The sequence below is a fragment of the Oenanthe melanoleuca genome, chromosome 21, assembly GCF_029582105.1.
Source record: "Oenanthe melanoleuca isolate GR-GAL-2019-014 chromosome 21, OMel1.0, whole genome shotgun sequence".
In the NCBI taxonomy this organism is placed as follows: Eukaryota; Metazoa; Chordata; class Aves; order Passeriformes; family Muscicapidae; genus Oenanthe; species Oenanthe melanoleuca.
The window spans coordinates 3,561,087-3,582,584 of NC_079354.1; the positions used below are offsets into that span (position 1 = coordinate 3,561,087).

Genomic DNA, 21,498 nt, shown 5'->3' on the forward strand with positions numbered 1-21,498 from the left:
GGAAAACTGATCTGCCTGTCATTTGATGCCACCAGAAGCATTTTATAAACACACATTAAAATTCAGGTTCTGTTTCTGAGTGCATCTTCCTGAGAGAACTGGAGAGGGCATGGCCTTGATTCATGTCCTGGCTGGCACTGAAGTCCCCAGCTGTGCCAGCTCAGACCTGTGCTCCTGACAAAGGCCATCTGCCAGTGGCCTCTGACACCCCAGTTTTCCCCTGCCTTGTCCCCATGTCCAGGGCATCTGGGCTTGTTTGTAGCAGCCACGCTCATGTTGAAGCACAGCCTGTCACACAACTCCTTGTCATCTGGGCTGGGAATTGGCTCAATGATTCAACCACGCTTCTCTCCATCCCATCAGTTTTTGGTCCAACCCCAGTTGTCACCTGCCCAGCAGAGAGGGACAGGCCACCTGTCCTAGACTCTGCAGGGCTTGGAGGGCTTGGAGTGTCATGACACTCTCAGCCAGGTGGAAGACATCCAGCTGTGGGCTCCTAAAAGAGAGGGGATAGAACCAGCATGGCCCTACACAGAATGTTTGAGCAGTACAAGTGGTCAACTCCTTGGAGCATCATTCCCAGCCTACAGCAAGCTCTCCACCTTTGCCTATCTTTACATCATGACCAACATCTTTGTGGAAGATAAAGGCACAACAACTCAATTCAGACATCAGTAGGTGGGATTTTCCAATGTGTGCAGGCCAGATGATTCTGATGCCTTAAGTTTTAGCTTTCATATTATCCAGATTCTGTGCTGCATTAGTATGTAACTCTGAACTTCATATAGAGTGTTAGCAAGTTCTCCTCACAGTTTAGGCAGACAAAACAGTCCTTTTGCAGCCCAAGAACCAAGGACAACGTTGCAACTTTGGGCCCAAAAAGTGTCAACAACAGCAAATTGAGGAGAGCAATCTGGGAGGATGGGACTTCATAACCTGGAGCTGTAATTGGACAATTAACCCCAATATGTAAATGGACCAAAACTTATAAAAGTGTGAAAACTCATAACCCATTGTCCATTTTGGGTGTATCCTTTGAAGGCCTTTTAATAAATACCTATTTTTTTCCTTTAACACTGTCTAGCCCCTCTTGTAGGTAGTCTCTCAAGGCATCAATCCCAGCTACTCCTCTTGACCTTGCAATCTGTATTTTAATTAATGCATCCTCCTGCTTACAGAATATCAAGGCTATCAAGGAACATTACAGCTAACGATCTTGTGCTTGGGGGTTTTCCTCCCACCATGGATTTTCAGCAACTGTTACACATTTTTCTTTGATTTTGATAATCTAATGTTAAAATCACGACCTATCCCAAATCCACTTCAGATTTTGTTCGTTTAATCAAGAGTTGAGCAATTTCAAGGATGTTTTTACAATTCAAATACTGGGTGGTTGCACGCTGAGCCAATCCTTTGATATCTGAAAAGTTCTCCAATGCCAACCTCACGATTTTAATCTTCCTGGCATTGCAGGCAATCTAGTTGATCTTACAGACAATTCTGATTAAATGAGTTTTTTTCTCTCTCCAGTTCTCACAAAAATACAGAAACTATTTACAAATGTGATACAATGAACTCTGTGTTCTTCTGTTAGAGCAACACTTGGTGCACAGGTGCTGACATTTCTCAGTGATTAAAGAAACTAAACCTAAAGTTCTTTAAAACTATTTGGGGTTTTCCTCTAATAGCGGTCACTGCACAGCTCTCATAGGTTATATATAAGAAGAGTTATTTTTGTGGATAAAAGACAACAAGAAGTCAATAATCTTTGGCAGACAGCCTTCACAGTTCTGCTAGCACAAGCGCATCCAACTGCTGATGAGCCTTAATGTTTCCCTGATATTGTTTTCTGCTATAAAATGGAAGATCTAATCTATGCTGAAGGTCAGTCCCCACCAAAGGCTGCAATCAGTGATAGCCTTCATAAACTCAGTGAAATTTGTACTATTGTGCAACACCCTCTGCCCTGTCACAGCAGTGGCTCTATCACTGTGTCCCCTGCCCAGGATGCTGCAGAGCTGGAAGTGCCCCCACTTCTGCAGGGTTCCTTGTGCATGAGGAAAAGCTGATCCACAGATCAAACAAGGGCACGTTCAAGCTGCTGGCACAGGCAGTATAACCCCATGCACATTTCATGAACAAGGATAAAGCCCTGCCCACACTCCCCAGTGGCCCCATCTCTGCTAGGGACACACATTTGCACTTAGGGCAACAGCAGGAGAAAATCCATCCTTTCAGTGATCAACTCTAAATGAACAACATCTTTTAGAAAAAATCATAACTAAAACTTAGACTTCTCACTATACCTTGAAGTCAGGCAATTATGAGGAACTTTTAATGAGTAATTTAGGTTATGAAAAAGTCAAATATACAATATGCAAGAAGTAGCATCAGTGTGTCACTGCTCCATGGCACGGGGCTCCTGATGCTGACCAGTGCTCATGATGGCACCAGGGCCATCTCCTGCCAACACATCATTATGGCTCCATAATGGCTGCAAAGGATTTTCCATACAAGCCTGAGCGTGGCTTATGTTGGAGCATGTTTGACACCAACATGTATAAAGTATGTTGGGTAATTGCTGCTAAAATTCAACATATGCTGTATTTCATCTAGGCGATGCAATTTGCTGGCTATATTCCAGTAAAATAACTTTATGGCTTTCTGTCATGATAAATAACTGTTAATAGCATAATGGAATTAATATTTACTTTGAAGCTATGCTGCCTATTCAAATAAAGTTGCTATATATAGAATCATCCCCATGTGGCTGGGCTTCTAAATGCTGAGAAATGACAAGACAACAGGCAAATATTAAATTCCAGTTCCCTCCAGCCATTAATAAACCTTTAGATTTTGCATTTGTGATTGAAACCCTTCTGTGTATGTTATACATCTATGATAGTTCAAGAAGTGTTAATTCAAATAGATAAGGCAGGAAGGGCTTTTGGGGTCTGGGAGCTCCCTCTGCCTGCCCTAAGAATGGAGACAGTGTAGGATGGTGGGTCTGGACCACCAAGGTTGGAGCAAGAGGCAGAAACCTCAGCAAATGTTCACAGCAAAGTTCATGACTTAACACACAAAAGGTGATCATGTTTTTATGATTATAAATGCACTTTTTATAATTCCAACAAGGAGTGACTAAAGTGACAAGTCTAACCATGTCTATTCTTCAAAGGCATGAAGGGAAGTATGCAGAAGGCAGGAAAGGAGTTGGCATTTCACCTTTTTAAGCTCAAAGATATGCTTTCTTTTAGTAAGAAAATGCTAAAATAAATTGTCCTGGCTATGGGAGGACATTACACACACAATGGCAACTGCCTGCAGGGACAAGAGTGAGCCTGACCAACAGAAGGGCAAGGAAGGACCAAGCCATTGCCCCCATCATGCACGCTCAGAAGGAAGTGCAGCAGGAGGATTAGGCAGTGCAGCAGTCACAGCTGCTGCAAATCCTCCTCACAGTGTTCCAGCATGCTGGTGTCACCTCATCCTGCTTTTATTCAAAATTTCTTCATGGCAACAAGCACACAAAAACTGCAGGGAAAGTGTAACCATCAACAGAAACGCCCACGCAGCATCAGAGAATGTCTGGGGTCAGAAGAAAGCAGAATCTCCACAAATATATTTATAGTGATCTAAGACGCTGCAGTCCTCTGGAGCACGGGGCCTTTTAATGGAAAAACACCACATATTTGTCGTGGCAAGTGACAAGGAGACACTGCAGCAGCGTGGAGCTGTCCAGCGGGGCACGCAGGGGGAATGCCGGGGTGGGAGCTGCAGCGGCCAGCGCAGGAGCAAAGAGCGGCTGGGACACCCAGCCCTGCCAGCACCGACACATCCCCCTGCAGGCACTGAGACATGCCCAAAACAGCCCGCAGGCTTCGCACTGGGCCATCACAATCTTTACTGATTGATTTGGATGCCTGAACTCTTCACCTTAGAAGAGTTCAGAGCTACTGTACCCTATTCTGAGAACTCTGCCGAACATTAAATCAAGCGCAGCTCTGCCAAGCGCTGCAGCTAGAGATGGACATGGAGCCCTCCCTGCTGCATGGAGCGGTGTCCAGCTGTGTCCGTGAAGGACAGAGGGACTCCAGCTGCGGGGGGAGCATCACCACAACACTGAGAGGGGGGCAGCAGAAGGGCTGGGGGTCCGGGCCGACGGCTGTGCTGCCGGCAGCCCCCGGGATGTGGCAGCGGGGTCTGTCCCGCACGGAGCACGCTGCTGATCCCCGGCATGGCAGCGGGTCTGTCCCGCTGCTGATCCCCGGGATGGCAGCGGGTCTGTCCCCGCTGCTGATCCCGGCATGGCAGCGGGTCTGTCCCGTTGCTGATCCCCGGGATGGCAGCGGGTCTGTCCCGCACGGAGCACGCTGCTGATCCCGGGATGGCAGCGGGTCTGTCCCGCTGCTGATCCCCGGCATGGCAGCGGGTCTGTCCCGCTGCTGATCCCCGGCATGGCAGCGGGTCTGTCCCGCTGCTGATCCCCGGGATGGCAGCGGGTCTGTCCCGCTGCTGATCCCGGCATGGCAGCGGGTCTGTCCCGTTGCTGATCCCCGGCATGGCAGCGGGTCTGTCCCGTTGCTGATATCCGGGATGGCAGCGGGTCCGTCCCCGCTGCTGATCCCCGGGATGGCAGCGGGTCTGTCCCCGCTGCTGATCCCCGGGATGGCAGCGGGTCTGTCCCGCTGCTGATCCCCGGGATGGCAGCGGGTCTGTCCCCGCTGCTGATCCCCGGGATGGCAGCGGGTCTGTCCCCGCTGCTGATCCCCGGCAGCCACGCGATGGCAGCAGAAAGATGGGAACACCGGAGCGGACGAACGCATTATCCCACCGCTCCAAGGAAAAGGAATTCTGTAAAGACGAGGCAACTGCTACGTGTAAGTCAACGTCTGCGATGGTTTTAGGACAAGCAGAGAGTTGAAAAACAGTTTTTCTCCTGAAAATACAATAATTCACACTTTCTGCGTTCCTTATATTGCCAACAGGGTCTCTCGGGCTTCCCCGCTGTAGCGCTGACACAGTAGAACCGTCTGCCCCGGCAACTTCAACCTGACCTGCAGCAGACACAGCAAGACTCGGAGCACAGCTCCTGCTGCACACTAATTCCTGGGTCAGAACCCCTTGCTGCTGGCACTGCCAAGCCCGTCCCTGCTCCTCTTCATCATGTCTCACTCTCACTTCACCCCAGGGTACTAGTGGGAAATTAATGCTTTTTATGTCCAAAAAGTGTCCAAACACCATATAATTAATCCTTGCCCCTTGCCTAAAAAAAGGGAAGTAAATAACATCGTACGAAGGGGTGGCCAACCAAACATCCCAGATATTTCCACACTCTAAAATCTCCCCTTGCCAGGTTCTATGTCTGTGTTGCCTGCTGGGGACAACACCAGATTGTGTTTAGGAAATCCAGCACCCTCAAATAAGACTCTGCTCTCCCTGCTCCCCCTCCCCATGCACACCTTGGCAAGCAATATCCCACTTTCCAACAGGAACTCAGGAAATTAAAATGTTTAATGCACCCCTGATGCACACCGAATTAGCAACAATACAGCAAATGAGGTTTGCCTTCCTGTCCAACACAGTGAAATAAATAAAGAGGCTCTTACTAAAAGCCAGGCAGGGAAGGCAGAGCCACCGAGGCCCTTATCTCTGTCACAGCCCACAATGCAATTACAAGATTACAAGGCACATGCTGCTCCAGCATCTGGATCCTCCATGCAAGCACAGGGATCCCTTCAGAACCAGGAAACCTCTTAATCTTGTGAGGAATGGCAAGGATTCTCCTCGCAGCACGGCTCTCACTGACCCCCCTCCAGGCACCACCTCCAGGGACAGACATCATCTGCAGTTCATATTTGTCCATACAGGCACAGAAAGAAACTGTGTGGACAAAAAGACAAATGCTGACTACCAGCTCTGGTCCAAAAAGCACTGATGTTTATTTTGTTTTGGTGTAAACTGTCTCATCTACATTGTAAACCCAGGGATAGACCAGTAGTCTTCCATTCCCACCCCAGGTCCCAGCATGTTAAACCCAGACCACAGAGCCAGCAATCCAATCTCCATATATTTTATTCTCAATATATTTAGTTTCTGGCCACCAATCTTTAGATCTCCTATTGGATTTTGTTTTCATAAATGGATTTTCCCACAGAGCTGGCAGAAAATAGATTTAATTTCAAATTTCACTAAACTGAAATAGTCAATATAAATGTCAATGCATGTTTGTGCCATGCAGCCAGTAAGGCGACAGAAGACTCACATTTCAGAGGGGTGCAGGGGTCTGTGAGCATGTTTTGTGTCTGTATACTTGTTCTAATGCTCTCTTTCATAAGGATGACTAAAAGTGTTCATATATTTATTAAAGTTTTTGTTTCACTGGTTTTTTTGGGGATGCAAAAAGCAGTATGATGTCTAGCACTGCTTTGCAGGCAAGATTCCTTATCAGCAGAGGATTCTGCCAACTGACATACCCAGAGACCCATCACAGAATGGTCTGGATTGGAAGGGACCTCAAGGACACCCTGCCATGTGCAGGGACACTTCCACTACTGTAGGTCCCCAGTTCCCTCTCTCCCCTCAGCATGAGGTGTAGTTGCAGCACCAATTACTCAACAATTCCAATCTAGCCTGATGTTAATGTCATTAGTCCACAGAGATCTTTTTGGAATCATTTACATGGAAACTGTCTTTTCACATCCTAAATGAAAAATGCTCAGACTTCAGTGAATGGGATTTGAATTATAACCCTACCACATGTGGCTCAGCTTTTTTTCACGCTATTTATTAAACAGGGGAAAAAACAGTGATGCAGTCAATTACAAAGCAATTACCTGAGCACTGCTGCAAACCTGTTGCCATGCACTGCAGGGATGGTGGATGCCCTTGACTTGGGCAGAACTTGCCTATGGGGCACCTGCCAGGCAGAGCATCCCCCAAGGCCCTGACCTCAGCTGAACCTTCATTCTGAGACACCCAGATACTGATGAAGTTAAATAAGCCATGACAATTAAAGGATTAGGAATGTTATGGGTCTTGTAAAGAAAAAAAAATCTTTGGGATGTGTACAGGGTATTAGGAAAAGAAGCCAAAACTCAAGAAAATTTGCTGTGACTTTATGTTACTGCAGGAGAATACATCAGGACCCTGATATACAAAAGGATTATTGATATGTATGTTCCCTTCTGAAGAGACTCCCAGGAGATCCATTCTGGATTTAACAATAATCCATACTCCCCTTCAGAAATGGCAAAACAATGCTCCCATTTCCCAGGACTGCCTCCAACACAGGAATTATTAAGATGCCATCACAACCCTGCATCCAGGTGCCATAAACACCAGCTGGAACAGGAATAAATCCCAGCTCATGAGCAGTCAACACCTCCACATTCCTGCACCAGCACCTGCCTGTGGTGCCCACTGTGGAGACGTGCACACTGCAAAGGTGTGTGTGCCACAGCAGAAGTGGGGAGATGCTCTTGGACTCCATGGTCTCTAATGAGCTACAGGGGATTAATGGTTATTAATGGGACCAGTCAAATCTCAGGAGAGGTGTCAGGAGAATGCTATTTGCAGCAATAATGAAGAACAGAAAAGTGCCCCTCCTAGTGAGCAGTTTCTCCCTTGCTCAGGGCGGCTTGTTTGTGTTAATGTCTGCCCACCTGTGTGTCATGTTTCCAGAAAGCCTCTCACATTAAACTCTCCTTTCTCCTCCAAAGCCATTCCACAGTGTTTCTCTGAAATGCATTAAGCAGACTGACTGAACAATGTGATCCTAATTAGTTTGCCAACTACACAGCTCACCTCTGAGGGCGAGCAAAGCCCGTGTAAATTAAAGTGAATTGGAGAGAATTGGCTCAGGCTGCCCAAGGAATCACTCTCCAGATCAGGGCTGCTCCAACGTGTCACCCTCCCGTGACAACCGAGTAGATTTCACCCATGACAACCGAATAGAGAGATGTAAAACCACTTTGCAGTTCAATATTCTGTGGTGGGCTATTTGGCACAATGCAGAGGAGCCCATTTAGTCATTTACCAAAAGCAAAAAGTCTGGCCCCAGGCTGCAGAGGCCACTGATGCCATCCCCACTCCGGTGACCCAGGGTGGGCACAGAGGCACTGCCAAAACCCAAATGCCACTGAAACCTGTGTAAAGTTTTGATGGTGATGTCCCAGGGTTTATGCAGTAATTGAATAATCTAAAATTTTCATTCCTGTCCTCATGGACTAATCTGCAATAGTGTTAAGGGACTGTTATGATATTAATTAAATACAAGTCCTGCATACAAAATTGATACTTCGCATCTCCACCTCCACAAGGGGGTTTCACTCTTAATAAGACTGAAAGCAAGTTTTACTTTTTTGTTGGGGTTTTTTTTAAGGAATTCATAAAGATTATCATATTGTACTGAGGTAACAAACACCCAGTCTTCAGGAGACCAAGGTATTTCAAATACAGAAGCTCTGGTGCTTGGAGTGGGACTAAGGGCACAGCTCTGCCCCAGCCTTGGGACAGCCCTTCTCTATAACCACTTCTCAGGCACTGGGGTTTGGAGAGACTAAAATATCCTCAACACAGGATAAAGAGCAGCAGGATCAGCGTCAACCTTCCAAAACACAGATGACAAGAGGGAAATTCACTATAAAAACATGACCTCGTTTTAATTTTAGCAGCAGTTTACTACGAATTCACGTGAAGGCGCAGTTACACTCTCCTGGAAAAGTTCACACACAAGAAAAGGCAGAAATGCTTCTGCTGAGCCAGGCTCTTGCAACGTGGAGCAGCACCATCCAGAATCATTGCAAAGCTATTCCAACACTCCCCTTACTATTATTTATTAGTTAAAATTTTTAATTATGTGAATTGATTAGGAACACATCACCAGGGATCCTAATTAATTAGAACTTTAAAAAGGATCACAGACCAGAGATTCCACAAAGAATTGCACAAAGAGGTGTATTAAGGGAAAGGCCAAATTAACTTCTCCTTTCTGGTTTATCCAGCCTTTTCTAACAGGACTGGGATCAGATTAACCAAGTAATACCCAAACCCTTCCTGCACAGCAAAGCTAACCAAGGCAACAGCTTGAGGATTTCAGGACATTTTCATTTAATTTCCGCTTGGTTAAGTAGTTTATTCCTCCTAATCCATATTTATTTAAATGACTGTATTCCTAGTCAAATGAGTTTATTCCTTTTTTATGTCCTAAATTTGCTTTAGCTGCCTCACCCATGCTCACCAAATTCTTCTGTATGGTTCTGAGAGACATCACCATCCCTCAGGACCTGATGTAGAATTTTGTTTCAAAACATATTTTCCTATTTACCCAAAACTTGGACAAAGGAGCCATCACACTGACAACACTTGGGAAGGAATTAATTATTAAATCTTCTAACACAAATCCCTGTTCAGAACTGGCTGGTCAGTAGTTTCAGAGGCCAGCATGTTCCTCCTCCCTGCCTCCGAGCTGCCATTTCCAGAGCAATGTTTGGATGCTATTGATGCTCTTGGCTGTCGGCTCTGCAAGTACTTTTCCATCAGTGCGACAATGATCCCTATTTATCTTCTGGCTGCAAGAGTCGCTGAGATGATCTGGCAGTGCCACAAGGCAGACAGTTATTTCATGCCCTGTTAAACCCTAATGCGCCTAACTACGGTATCACTCCAAATTTGAAAAAAGTCTTTTTTTGTTATTTTAAATCTGCTGCCTACATTGTCCAAGTTGAGAACACTGCTTCGTTTTAGAATGGTATCAGAAACTTAAACCCAAAACGTTGTGAAGTACCATGGTGTACTGATTGAGTAATTAATTAACAAGGTCATAATTACATCATTCTGCCCAATGAACACCTGGAAGTCAAGAAAACAGACTTCTGCTTCATTCAGAACAGAGACTGGCAGTGACCACCCAGGTACTGCCTGAGGATGAGAGGGTGCAAGTACCTTCCTGAAGATAGAAAATCAGGTACTAAAGTGCTCTCAAGCTGGCGAAGGATGTAGGAATGAATGGCTAAGCCCTGGTACATCCAAGTGGCAAAGCAAATAGTTTAGCACTTATTTTCCTGAGTGGTGAATGTGATCAGCCACAAGGAGAAACCCTGAAAGCTGTGCTTCCTCCAGCTCTCACAATGTGCCCATCTGTATTTGTTACTTTCCAGGAGCTACACTTCAGCAAAACAGAAATTCATGGGTTCAGTGCAGGGCTCTTTGAGCTGAACATGATCACCACTACATCCATGCAGTCAGGCACTAAAGAGCTAGATAGCTCCAGCTTTGGAATAACCCCAAGAAAGTCCCATTTATTTTCTCATGTGCTCATGTGGCAGCCAAAGGTCATCAACAATCTCTTGCTACAGGTAAAGGGACAGCACAGGGTCTGGTGTTCTGCATCGTGAAAGTTTACAGAAGTTAATTAAATCACACTCTGCAAACCCAAAACAAAAACAAGGCACCATTTCTGTGATGATGATTTTTTTTTTTGTGCTTGTCATAATAAAACATTGTTATTGGATGTAAAAATTATGGAACAAAGTTATGCCTCTCTGGTGTAATATAATGCAATCCATTTAATATTATTTTAAACCCCAAAACCTCATTAGAGCAGACAGAATGTAAGAATGACAAATGGGCTAGGAGGAAGCTGGAGCACGAGAAGAATTCTGGGCACTCCTCCCCTTCCCATTGCTGGTGCTGACTTTGGGGATGCCAGGGGAGTGTAAACCACCAGCAGCACGTGGGGAGCACAGGGTGCTCATCACCCCAACAGGAGGGAGGCTCATGCCTTGCAAAGAATCTGCCAAGGCAGGCCTGAGGTGAAGCTGGAAAACTCAGCTTAGCCCAAAGCCCAGCCTGGCAGCTGCCAGACAGGCCTGGAGACACAGGTGAAGCTCTGCCTGTCATGGACACCCCAATTACCCCAACCCTGGCCAGGCTCACAGGCTGTCAGCTGTAAAATCAGCCCAGCCTATACAAACACACACCCGGCAGCCTCACATTCCTGGGCCAAAATGACACAGCTGAACACTGCAATTAAACATTTCAACAGCCCTGGACCACCCTGGCCCCGAGTTAGGTATCCAGGGTTGGAAATACAGCCCTGCTGCCTTAGGAATGAGCTGGGCACAGCTCTGTGGGTGGGCTTCTACCAGAACAAGTAATTGCCATTTAATAAATATAAAACTTGGATAAATGCACTTGTTATCCACACCTGTGCAAACCTTTAATATCAGAAGTGAACAGAATGATCAAAACAGCTCTCTCCTCATGCAGATGGAGGTTAAGAAAGTGGTGTCAAACAACCACATATTGTAAAGAAACAGGCTTATTCCAGAAATAATGCCTCAGGTGAAATCAATTGCATGAATGTGTCTGAGTGGCTGAATACCATCAGCAGAGCAAAGGTTCTCTCAAAACACACATGGATTCTGGGCCAAATTAGACAGAAATTCTACCCTTGCAGACTGCAAGACCAACACTCCATCAGCACACAGAAATTACAGTAACTGCTACCAAAACCTAGCTGAGATTTGTGAGAATCCAACTGAACCCACTCTAGCTACCATGGTTCCAGGGCACTGTGCAGCCCACCCTGAGGTGCTGGGCTGCTCTTGGGCAGTGCCTGCTAAAAAAAACCACGGAGTCTCCCAGAAGATGCTCAGCTGGAGACCCTCTACAGTCACACAGCCCAGCCAGTCCACGCAGGTGGATGCTGAAGCTGCACTCACAGCTTGCTCAAAGGAGTGATAAAGAACAAGTGTGTTTGCTGGGGATGAGGTGAGTCATGGTTTGACCTCAGCCAGCAACTAAGACCCAGGCCAGGGGGAGCAGATGGAATTCAGCAAATAGCAGGATTTTTCTGAAGGTGTGGACAGACTTTGTTGGGTTGAGGTGTCTTGGGGAGCCATAACCTCCCAGCCCAGAACAGCCCACAGCCACCCCCACCATGTTCCTACCTCCACTCCTTGCACCTTCAGTTTCATGTGATCCTCTCTGGTGGTCTTCCCATCTTTCCTTTTTTTCCAGCAATATCCATCTTTCCTGTATTTCACTTTCTTTCTGTTGTACAGGATCATAGAACCATTCTGTGGTCTAAAAGCAAGAAACAGGTTTGGGTTACATAAAGCAACAAAATCAGACTGATGTCTGCAATCTGCAAACTCTTCCGTGAGGATCTTGTACCTAATGCAGGAAGTGCCAATGATAGGTTAAAGAAAAAAAAAGGAGAAGTCTGATAAAATAGCCAACATTTTCATGGATGTATTTTGACTCCTACATGCTGAAAATTGGAAGAAAAATTAGGGGGGAAAAGGACTGTCATTATTTAATTACAATTTCTTTCTCTTGCTAAGACATAAGCAGAATGAGATTCCAACAAGCTCTAAGGCTGCACTAGGACATGGATATTGGCTTAAAGTGACAATAAACAATCAAAAAAAAAAAAAAGGGAAAGGATAAAAGCACAAGCTTATACACTGGTTTCACTGTACTGCTTAGATCAGTGCTAGACAGTGAGTAACCTGCTCTCTTCTGAGCACCTTCTCAACATCAAAGACACAGGAAAACTTCTTCCACTCAAAAACTATGATGGCAATTTGAAATGTCCTTAAAGGCATGGTGATGCCCAGCAGACAGAAGCCAGTGTAGTTTGGGTGTAGAGAGATTTAGCTGTTTGCTAAGCCAAATCACAACCAAAGCAAGTCTGTTGTAACACTGAGAAATAACAAATACCCTCCAAGCTAGGAGGCAGCGAGCATTTTTTCCACATACACACGTATATTTATTGCTTGTGGCCAGAAACCCAAGCCCCATCCTCCCAAATTACACCTCCTCCTATCCCCCAGGTCCCAGCAGCCTGGACCCAAGGGCTCGAGGAGGCTGCTCCTCCTCTCCTCCTCCTACACATCACCCTGAAAATAAACACTTGGGTGTCAGCACAGCCACGGTATGTGTTTGACAGCATTGTAGATAATGCATTAATTCAGTGGAGGTATTGTGTATCTCATTTCAATATTTATTCAGCAAACCCCCAGTCACTGCACGTGTCAGCTCAAACCCTTCTCACAGCACCAGAGATCCCCCAGGCACTGTCGGGCTGTGTCCCATGGCTGACAAGTCACCCCCATGGTCAGGGCAGGCCATGAAAAACCAGCACAAGCTGATCTTCTGCCTGATGCCTCTGCACTCACACATGGCTCTTCACAAAACGTGCTCAAAGGACCTGGAGGCTTCTGATGCCAGGGAAATCCTGATTCCCTCACCCCCAGTGCCACATGGGCACAGGCAGGGCAGAGCTGAGCTCTGCAGCCTTGCTGCTGCTCTGCAGGGCTGGGACCAGGTTTGTTGGTTTAACTCTGCAATGAAAAAGGAACACAGTGAGAGGGCACTGGCAAAGCAGTTAACGAGATTTATAGAAAATAGAGCCCAATGAAACAAAATCTCTTAAGGATCTCTGGAGCAGTTTTCGATTTTGATAAGAGTGTATCGAGCTGCTTTAAGGCTCAGAGAAGGCAGCTGGTTTTTAAAGATAACTTCATGAGATGAGACTCAATTTTAACCTGATCTACACTGCTGCTGTATTTCTCCTGCTGTAAGAAAGAAGAGAGGAAAGCTCTGTCATGCTCATCCCTCAGCACTCAGACACAGCCCTGAGCAGACAAGGGATTGTGTGGGAAGACGCAGCAGGCGAGGCCTGGCGGGGATTCCCAGGGCATGTGACAGATGAGACTCCAGCCCGAATCTCTGGGGGTTTTGCCACTCAGCCTGAATTTGGGGATTTCCTTCTTCCCTTTGCAGATGAGAGGGACAAAGTCACAAGCCTGAACACAGGCTGCAATTCTTGATCAGCTCTGGGTTTCCTCTACTTTACAAGCCTGTGGCATTTAAAAGCTGCCTAATCTCTATTTTGGTGTCTTGTCTGTGGTCTGAGGGAAGGAGGGGGAAGGACAGGAAGAGTAATTGCAAAGCAGAAAGCCTTTTGTCTCAAGTATTGATGAGATCTGGGATGCTTTCCTCCCTTTCACCCTTCTATCCACTGCCAAGGATCTCACAAATTGCCACAACAGCCTAAGAGCTACTTTTGCCCAAATTGTTCATGCTACAGCCAGGAAGAAGATCCTAAATTCTATTTTCCTACTTAATGTGAACAACCATTCACTGCAGCCGATGTGCCTGGGAACCTGCCTGGTGATTGGGGTGACCCAGGGCTCCTGACAGTGCTCAGGAGCAATCCCAGCCACTGGATAAACCAGTTTCCCTCAGTAAAGCACAGAGGGAGGAACTGAAGAAATGGGATTTCCAGGAAAGATTTTCCAGAGATGTAATTTTGGACTTGACATCCAACTCAGCTGTGCATACTGACTGACCTCTGGTCTAAATCCTGCTCTGAGTAGATTTTGTTTCTTTTGGATTAAGTCCCTCACCTAGATCATAGGAATCTAAACCTACTTTTTGTTAACGGGAACCAGATGCAAAGAGGGAATTAAACAGAAAGCAAGTTAAAATTAGGATATTTTGGTCAACTGATGCTTCATATCTGCCTCTCCATTAGTGCTCAAATTTAGGTCCCTCTGGCCTGAAGGACAGAGATTTCCCCTAATCACATTACTTCAATATTAAAAATGCTGTTCAGTTTAACCAGTTCCCTCTAAATTGTCACATTGAGATGTGGTAAATGTCAGACATATCAGTTAATGAAAACTACATTTTACTGCCTCAGGAGCTGGGGGTGCCAAAAGAGAATTGCAAATACTGCAAATCCAAAAGAGCCTCTTTTTCAAGATAACAGAGCACGATCAGCCGGAACCATTCCTTGAGAAGGTCCAGGGCTCTAAGAGTTACTTTTTATTATATCATCTGCATTTATTCCAGTTCCAATCTAAGGAGGATATTTAAAGGACAAATATGGATGTTTAATGCAGCTGCCATAAAGCAGAGGTACCACACACCAGACCCTTCCTGTACCTCACCAGTGCATAAGCAGAAGCTGCCCCCAGTGCCTGGGTGATAAGCCCTCCCCATCCCTGCCACCCACCACACTGAGAAATGGCTCCTGCAAACAGCCTGGATGATGCTATTTTTCACCTGCATGGTATTTTCTCTGGCTATGAAGTTATCATGGAGCCAAGGGAAAACAGGAGGGGACTATTTTCCATCTTCTTCTGCATCTATGCATGATAATAATGAGAAATTAACTTCAGCTTTCCCACAGGAGCAACCTACTGATGCAGAAACTGGCTGGGAAAAGCTGAAGTCCTGGAGGAAGCCATGAAAAGAGACAGCCTTTCAAGAAAATACTGCACTGAATCCTTGTTCTCGTTTCTTTAGGAATGCAAAGAAGACCAAGTTCTTGAACCTGTCTTCATCCAGGCCAGTTTAGGAATGGGGAGAAGTGCCAAGAGCGAGTGTGGCAAGGTGCCTCCCACACAGCTAATGCCCTGCCATGCAGCAGAGCAGGCAGAGCTCTGGGGCTAGCAAACACTGCAGGTGATGAACTCCAAGTAACCATCTATTTCCTTCTTCTCTGCACTGTCTGCAGCCCTTGCACTGCAGCAGTGATGGACAAGGACTGTCATAGTCAGGAGTGCTTCCTGCCTGACATCATGCTCTCAGAAACACCTCATCTCTTATTTCTTGCTCCTGCCCAAGAAAAATATCTGATGACTGGAGTTATTTCTCCTCTGAGGAATGCTGCTCTTCAAGTCTTCATTTACCTTGACATTTGCCCCCACTGCACCTGTCGCTTATCAGAAGATTAAAGCCCAAATGGAAAACTGAAAGAGGAATCTCAAACAGTTTCAGCCCTTGCCATCTCACCTGTCCTTGGCCATGCAGATACCTGGACACTCACTGTTGCTTTAGGAGGTCACCCAGACTCATTAAGGATGGAGGCCAAGGCAGAGCCATAACCCCTGACTCAAGGGCATCACCCCACCACCCCAGGGATGCACCTGGAGGATGCTGTAACAGGTAGATCTCTTCCACGCTGACAGCTTTAAAATCATATTTACATGGGCAAATGTTTTCAAGACTGTGGGGACTTTGTCCATCACAGCTGTAACACTGGCAGATCACACAAAAATTTGTTTGACAAACATTTTTTCCCCCTCCTAAATAAATGCTTGGCTTTGACTCTTTGAATCATTGGCAATGAATCACACTTGGTCTGAAAGAAAAGAAATCCCAGCATGTGCCCAGCCTGCATCAGTGGGACCAAAAATCAAAGCCCCTCAAGAATTTAATGTAGACGTTCAGACTTCACCACAACTGCTGGAAAGCCATTGCATTTCACAGGGAGAGGCTACTGCTGTTACAACCTCTGCTCTCTTCAGTGCAAATTGGGATTATGGGCACAGCAACTGAAGGAATCACAGATTATGTGTTTGAAATTTGTCTGATCTTTGAACTCTGCAGGGATGAAATAAAGACTTCAGATAAGTCTTCATATCCATGTAGTAGGAGGTATAAATCACAAGGAAATGTAAATATGCTGCAAGTTTTTTGTATCTAGAATTAAATGCCATTTGCATTTAAGATGTAAGTGAACTTCCTTCATATCTGCAATATTTAAGAAGTTAAAGTCTAAAGTCACAGACTTAGCAATTTTATCCCGAGCTGTGGTTAACGCAATGGCTAATCCCATCAAGGGGGCGTTAATTGGTGTCTAGATGCTCCTTCTCATAGCAGCAGTAGGCCATAAAACTTAATCCTTACCTCCTCCTTCCAGCATGTAGCCTCCATGTTCATCAATAAAAGTAATGTGATTCATTAAGTATGGAAGTAATTACCTGCAGCTCCAACAAACAGGACTGAATGAGCCATGCCAGTGCCAACTTGGCTTTTGTGCCATCATACAGAAATGCCAGGGGCTGCCAAGGAAAGCCCTTCTGCAAGATCAGGATAAATGCTGATGGCTGCAACACAAGCTGCAGACCACTAAATAGCTGCTGGGCATCTCCTTGGTGTGGGCTGGGATACCCATCAACAAGCCCTTCCCCAAAGCAGCTCCTTGGGGTGATTTAAGGAGTGATCAGGATGCTGGTGCCACAAAAACACATGGTGAAGATATTCTGTTTGCATGGTGTGTTGGTACAGGAGTTAATCCCTGGAACATCTGGGCTGTGCTGACAGAGACAGGACCCTACTGTCCTCCTGCAGTGATGTCCCTGCAGGACAATGCAGGCAGGTGCCAAGCACAGCAGCTTCAGCTGTGAGTGACAGGGAAGCAGAGCCTTGCCTGTGCCCCCATGGGTGTTCCTGCCATGCTGCAGAGGCCAAGAGCAACAGGGCAGCTCCAGACACCTCGGTACAAAACCAACTCTGACCATCACTACTCCTTCTGTGCCAATAGGTGTACTCACCAATGTGTCAGAAATGAGTGTCTTTGCTCTGTGTCCTTGCACTTGAAACAGCTACAAAATAGGTAACAGTGCTACCAGCACTAATAAGAGTGATACAACTAACAACAGGATCTGACTTCTCAGTAGCCATTTACTCTGCTGCCATTTATGTTTAGGTGTATTGCAGCTGGCCTTGAAGTGCAAACCCACAGAAGATTCACACAGCACCTCTGCCTATCACGGCTACTCAGCCTGATAAATTCCACCAATATAATTTTCTTTTTAGAGCCAATTAAAAAAAAAAAAAAAAAAAAAAAGACCAAAAAAACCCCACCAAAAAACAGGTTAAAAACAAAGTAGATATGTCATTTGTAAACACAACCAGTGGGTTGTGGGTGAGCTCTGCTCTCCCAGGGAACAGTGGGTCAGAACTCAGTTCAGCACCTGTCTGGACCTCCCTAGGCAGGAAGATCCTTCCAGAAACAGCACTCTCCCTAAACTGCATATTTAGTTCAAGCAGTTAACAACAGTTTTCCACACATTTTACTCAGCAACATGATAATTCACGTGTTGATGGCTCTGAACTCTGTAAAAGATTTGAAAAAGAAATTAGAAACAATCTTTATGAACTCCTCAGCACACCGAGCAATTGAAGCCTCCTCATAAAGATGTAGGGCCAAAGACGGAATATTAAAATTGTCATTAAGTGGAATGCACATGAAATGCTAAAAAGTCTTTCTGCAAATTATTTCTTGATATAATGTCATGCTGTAGAACTAAATCTTAGTACAAGGTATGAAAAAAGCTAGTTAAATCAACTTTGTTCATTTAAATATAATTTTTAAAGAACTGGCATTCATCTCTTTATTGCTCGAAGATTTTTATCAATTTCTTTAGCCCTCATTTATTTCTCTTCCCTACTCCCATGGGGATACCATTTGATTTATTGGGAATTAATTCTTACAACTGATGAATGCTTTAAACTATTTTCAGATTAATCACCACCATCTCCACTGGTGCACCCAGGAAAGCCCCATTCCCTCTCTGTGCTCACACAGACCACAGGGCTCCAGCCCCCGGGTGCCAGCAGCCATTCTGCCTTATCAATTACTCTCTCCATGGACACAGATTATTATGGTGAGGACCAAAGGCTCCAATTAACTTTTAAAATACTTATTTGGAGGTCGCCTCCTCCTGAGGGTGGTACTTCAGTTCTGAATCTGGTCACTTCTCAGCACAGCAGGAAAACACGTGTGTGCAAACACTGCTATATTCTTATAGGGAAGGAAGAGAATGGAAGGAAAGCTCTATTTATTTAGTTAACTTACCTCATGTCCAATTCCCCCACTTGCAACAACCACCAGCTCCAAGCTAACAAGGTTTTGTCCACAACTGTGTCAAAGCAGGGTTATACCTTGGTTTTGTCCAAAACACCACATATCAGGGAAATTTGCCAGGATGCATGTGAACCATGTCCTTGGCCTCTAGCAGGTGTCACCTCTCCAGAACAGAAGCTGGTGGGAGCCACACAGGCTTTGCTGGTAATTGGGAAAAATCTCACCGGGGGATGAGAGAGAGTAGAGGTCTGAGGAAGAAAAAAGGTTCTCCCTCTGTTAGCAGCATGCAGCTTGACTCATGACTTGAGACACTATAAAAATCCGTAAATATTTGAAAATTGAATAATAATAAATTAATTATAAATTTTAATTTAGAACCACTTCAAATTGTAAATGCAGTTCAACAGCTGATGAACTTCTAACACTGGAGGCAGTGAAACAGCTAAGACTGGAGGAACTGGTGTGGTCCATTAACACATCTGTCCCCCATCAGCACAGCCAGGTCCAGCAGAAGATGGGCAGAGCACTATGGAAAGAGCTGGAGAAGGGACACAGTGCTGCTCAACAGTCACCACCAGCTTGCTCTGTCCAGGGAAAAACATCATTTGCAACATTGCAATTGAATTTAAAATGTTGATTTGCCTTGTCTGTCGATTGCTGGGACTCCATTAATTCCTGGTTAACAGTAACTATGTACATAAAATCTGGAATAACCTGGAAACCAGAGATGCTCAAACTGTCCCAGAAGCTGGGCTGATTGGGCTGCCTATCCTAAGCCCACAGCCAGGACCATCAGCTCTTTCTAGGGCTGAAGCTTAGGACTGAGCCAGCTGTTGAGGTCAGTTTTAAGATGGGGCAATGCCAGCCCTGTCCAGGCAAAGTGAGCTCCCAGGGTAGGAGGGCAGAGCTCATCCTCCAAATGGGTTCACAAGTGGTGGCACTGACCAAACCTGAGCTCTCTTTAACAGCCACAGACAAGGCACGGGCTGGAATGCCCTGCAGCAGCCTGTTCTCAGCCCTTCCTCTCTTTCAAATGAACCTCACAAATATAATCTGTTTATTTATATCAATTTAGTCCCATCAATTAATGATGACAAGGCAATTAACTAGAATGCCAGACAGTAAAAAATAACCACATAATGCCTTCTTTAGAGGAAATCTATTATGTAATTCCAATCGGTCTTCATTAACACAAAGTATTCCAGTAAAAGGTAGTAATCTAGTTATAGTCTGTGAAATATGAAGATCTGCAAAGTAATTTTTCAGAATTAAGGGTATTTTTAGTCAATAAGAAGAAAACCTGTCTGCATTTTTTTCCGCAAAAAACTTTTTTTCAAAAAACTACACAACTCCTTAACATAAGGTACCAGTAGGGAGCAGGTTGTGCAGTATCACCAGAGGCACTAAAGAGGCACATTCATCCCCTCCCCTCCACAGCATTTGGGGCCTGGATCGAGCTGAGAGCATGGCTGCACCATTTATTCCATCCCTCATCCAACACTCACTGCACAGGTGCTGGCACCAGAGAAAGGAGTCTCAAACCACCAACTGTAATGGTTTTCAAACACCCTGACAAGCAGGTATTGCACTGATTAGTGTTCAAATCAGTGTTCACAGCTCTATTTAGATGAGAATGCAATACCCCACTCATCCCAGCCATGAGCTCTCCTTCACACACTGCCACAACTGCCATTAGTGACAGGAGAATGGCACAGCATGACCTGACCTGGCTCGTTCCTACCTAACAGACTGAGCAAGTAACTTGTACACAGAATAAAGACAACATATTTGCTTCTCTATTTCATGTAAGGCACTTCAGTATTACCAGTGTTTTAATAGTACTAACCTAATTTATCAATGGTATATATTAAAGATTCAATTTTTAGGGAAAATTAGATTAAAACATGAGTCCACAAAACAATCAGCTTCACATGGAAATACACATTTTCTAATTTTCAGCCTTACTCCCCTTCAAACTTATTAATAAATTCATAGTTGATAAGAGAAAATTAACCCCAAATATAGAAAATCCTGCAAACAAAGAACACGGACAAATATAAAAGTAGTCAACCACTTCTCCAAAACATGCCCAAGCTGTTAAGTACTCTCGACTCAAAATTTGAAGCAGCTTAAAAACCCCAAATTCCTACAGGAATGTGTTTACAATACAAACTCAATTACTGTCTTATTCTGATGCTTATCTTTTCTTACACCCTCTCAGCTCATCCTACTTTGGAATCTAATTACATTCCAGTATTTTCAGTTCAGATGAAATTACACATTTTCAGATTAATTTAGCCTAAACCAACTTTTGATAACAGCCTTTTTCTATCGTGCCCTAATTTGTGACCCTACAAGTCAACATGAATTGCTCTTTTAAACCTTGCATCACCCCACCACAAAGCCACGCTCTCTGTCCCCAAACCCAGCACAGCACCCAGCATTGCTGGGTCAATGTCTGCCCAATTTCCTTTGATCAAAACCCTCCTTTTCCTCTTACCTCTGTTATTTTCTGAGCTTGGCTGACAGAGAACAGTCAAGGGGTGACTGTTCCTTCCACACTGGTGCAGGGAAGGCATGACATTTTCTCTTTAGTTAAAACCCAAGGACATTGCTCTCACAAGGACGTTTCAGCTCAGCCAGCACAGGAGAAGCACAAGATGGGAACGCTGGCCCAAAGCAGGCCTGACACTCAGCTTTCCCCAAACCAAATCCCAGGACATGAAGCATTCCCTGGTGGACACCTGATGCTTCCCACAGAACGCCCTGCCAGCATCGTGCCAGGAATCCTGGCCTCTCCCCAGCTGCCTGAATCCAGCACGGCC

The 21,498-nt window shown here is 45.3% G+C and overlaps 1 protein-coding gene across 1 annotated transcript in view; it reads right to left on the reverse strand.

The window, feature by feature from the left end:
* The window catches only part of CAMTA1 (calmodulin binding transcription activator 1), a 239,814-nt gene that overhangs the window by 146,645 nt on the left and 71,671 nt on the right, over positions 1-21,498 (reverse strand). Inside the window, exon 5 of the mRNA XM_056508365.1 lies at positions 11,955-12,090. Coding sequence (XP_056364340.1) covers positions 11,955-12,090 — 136 coding nt within the window. The remainder of the gene's footprint in view (positions 1-11,954; positions 12,091-21,498) is intronic.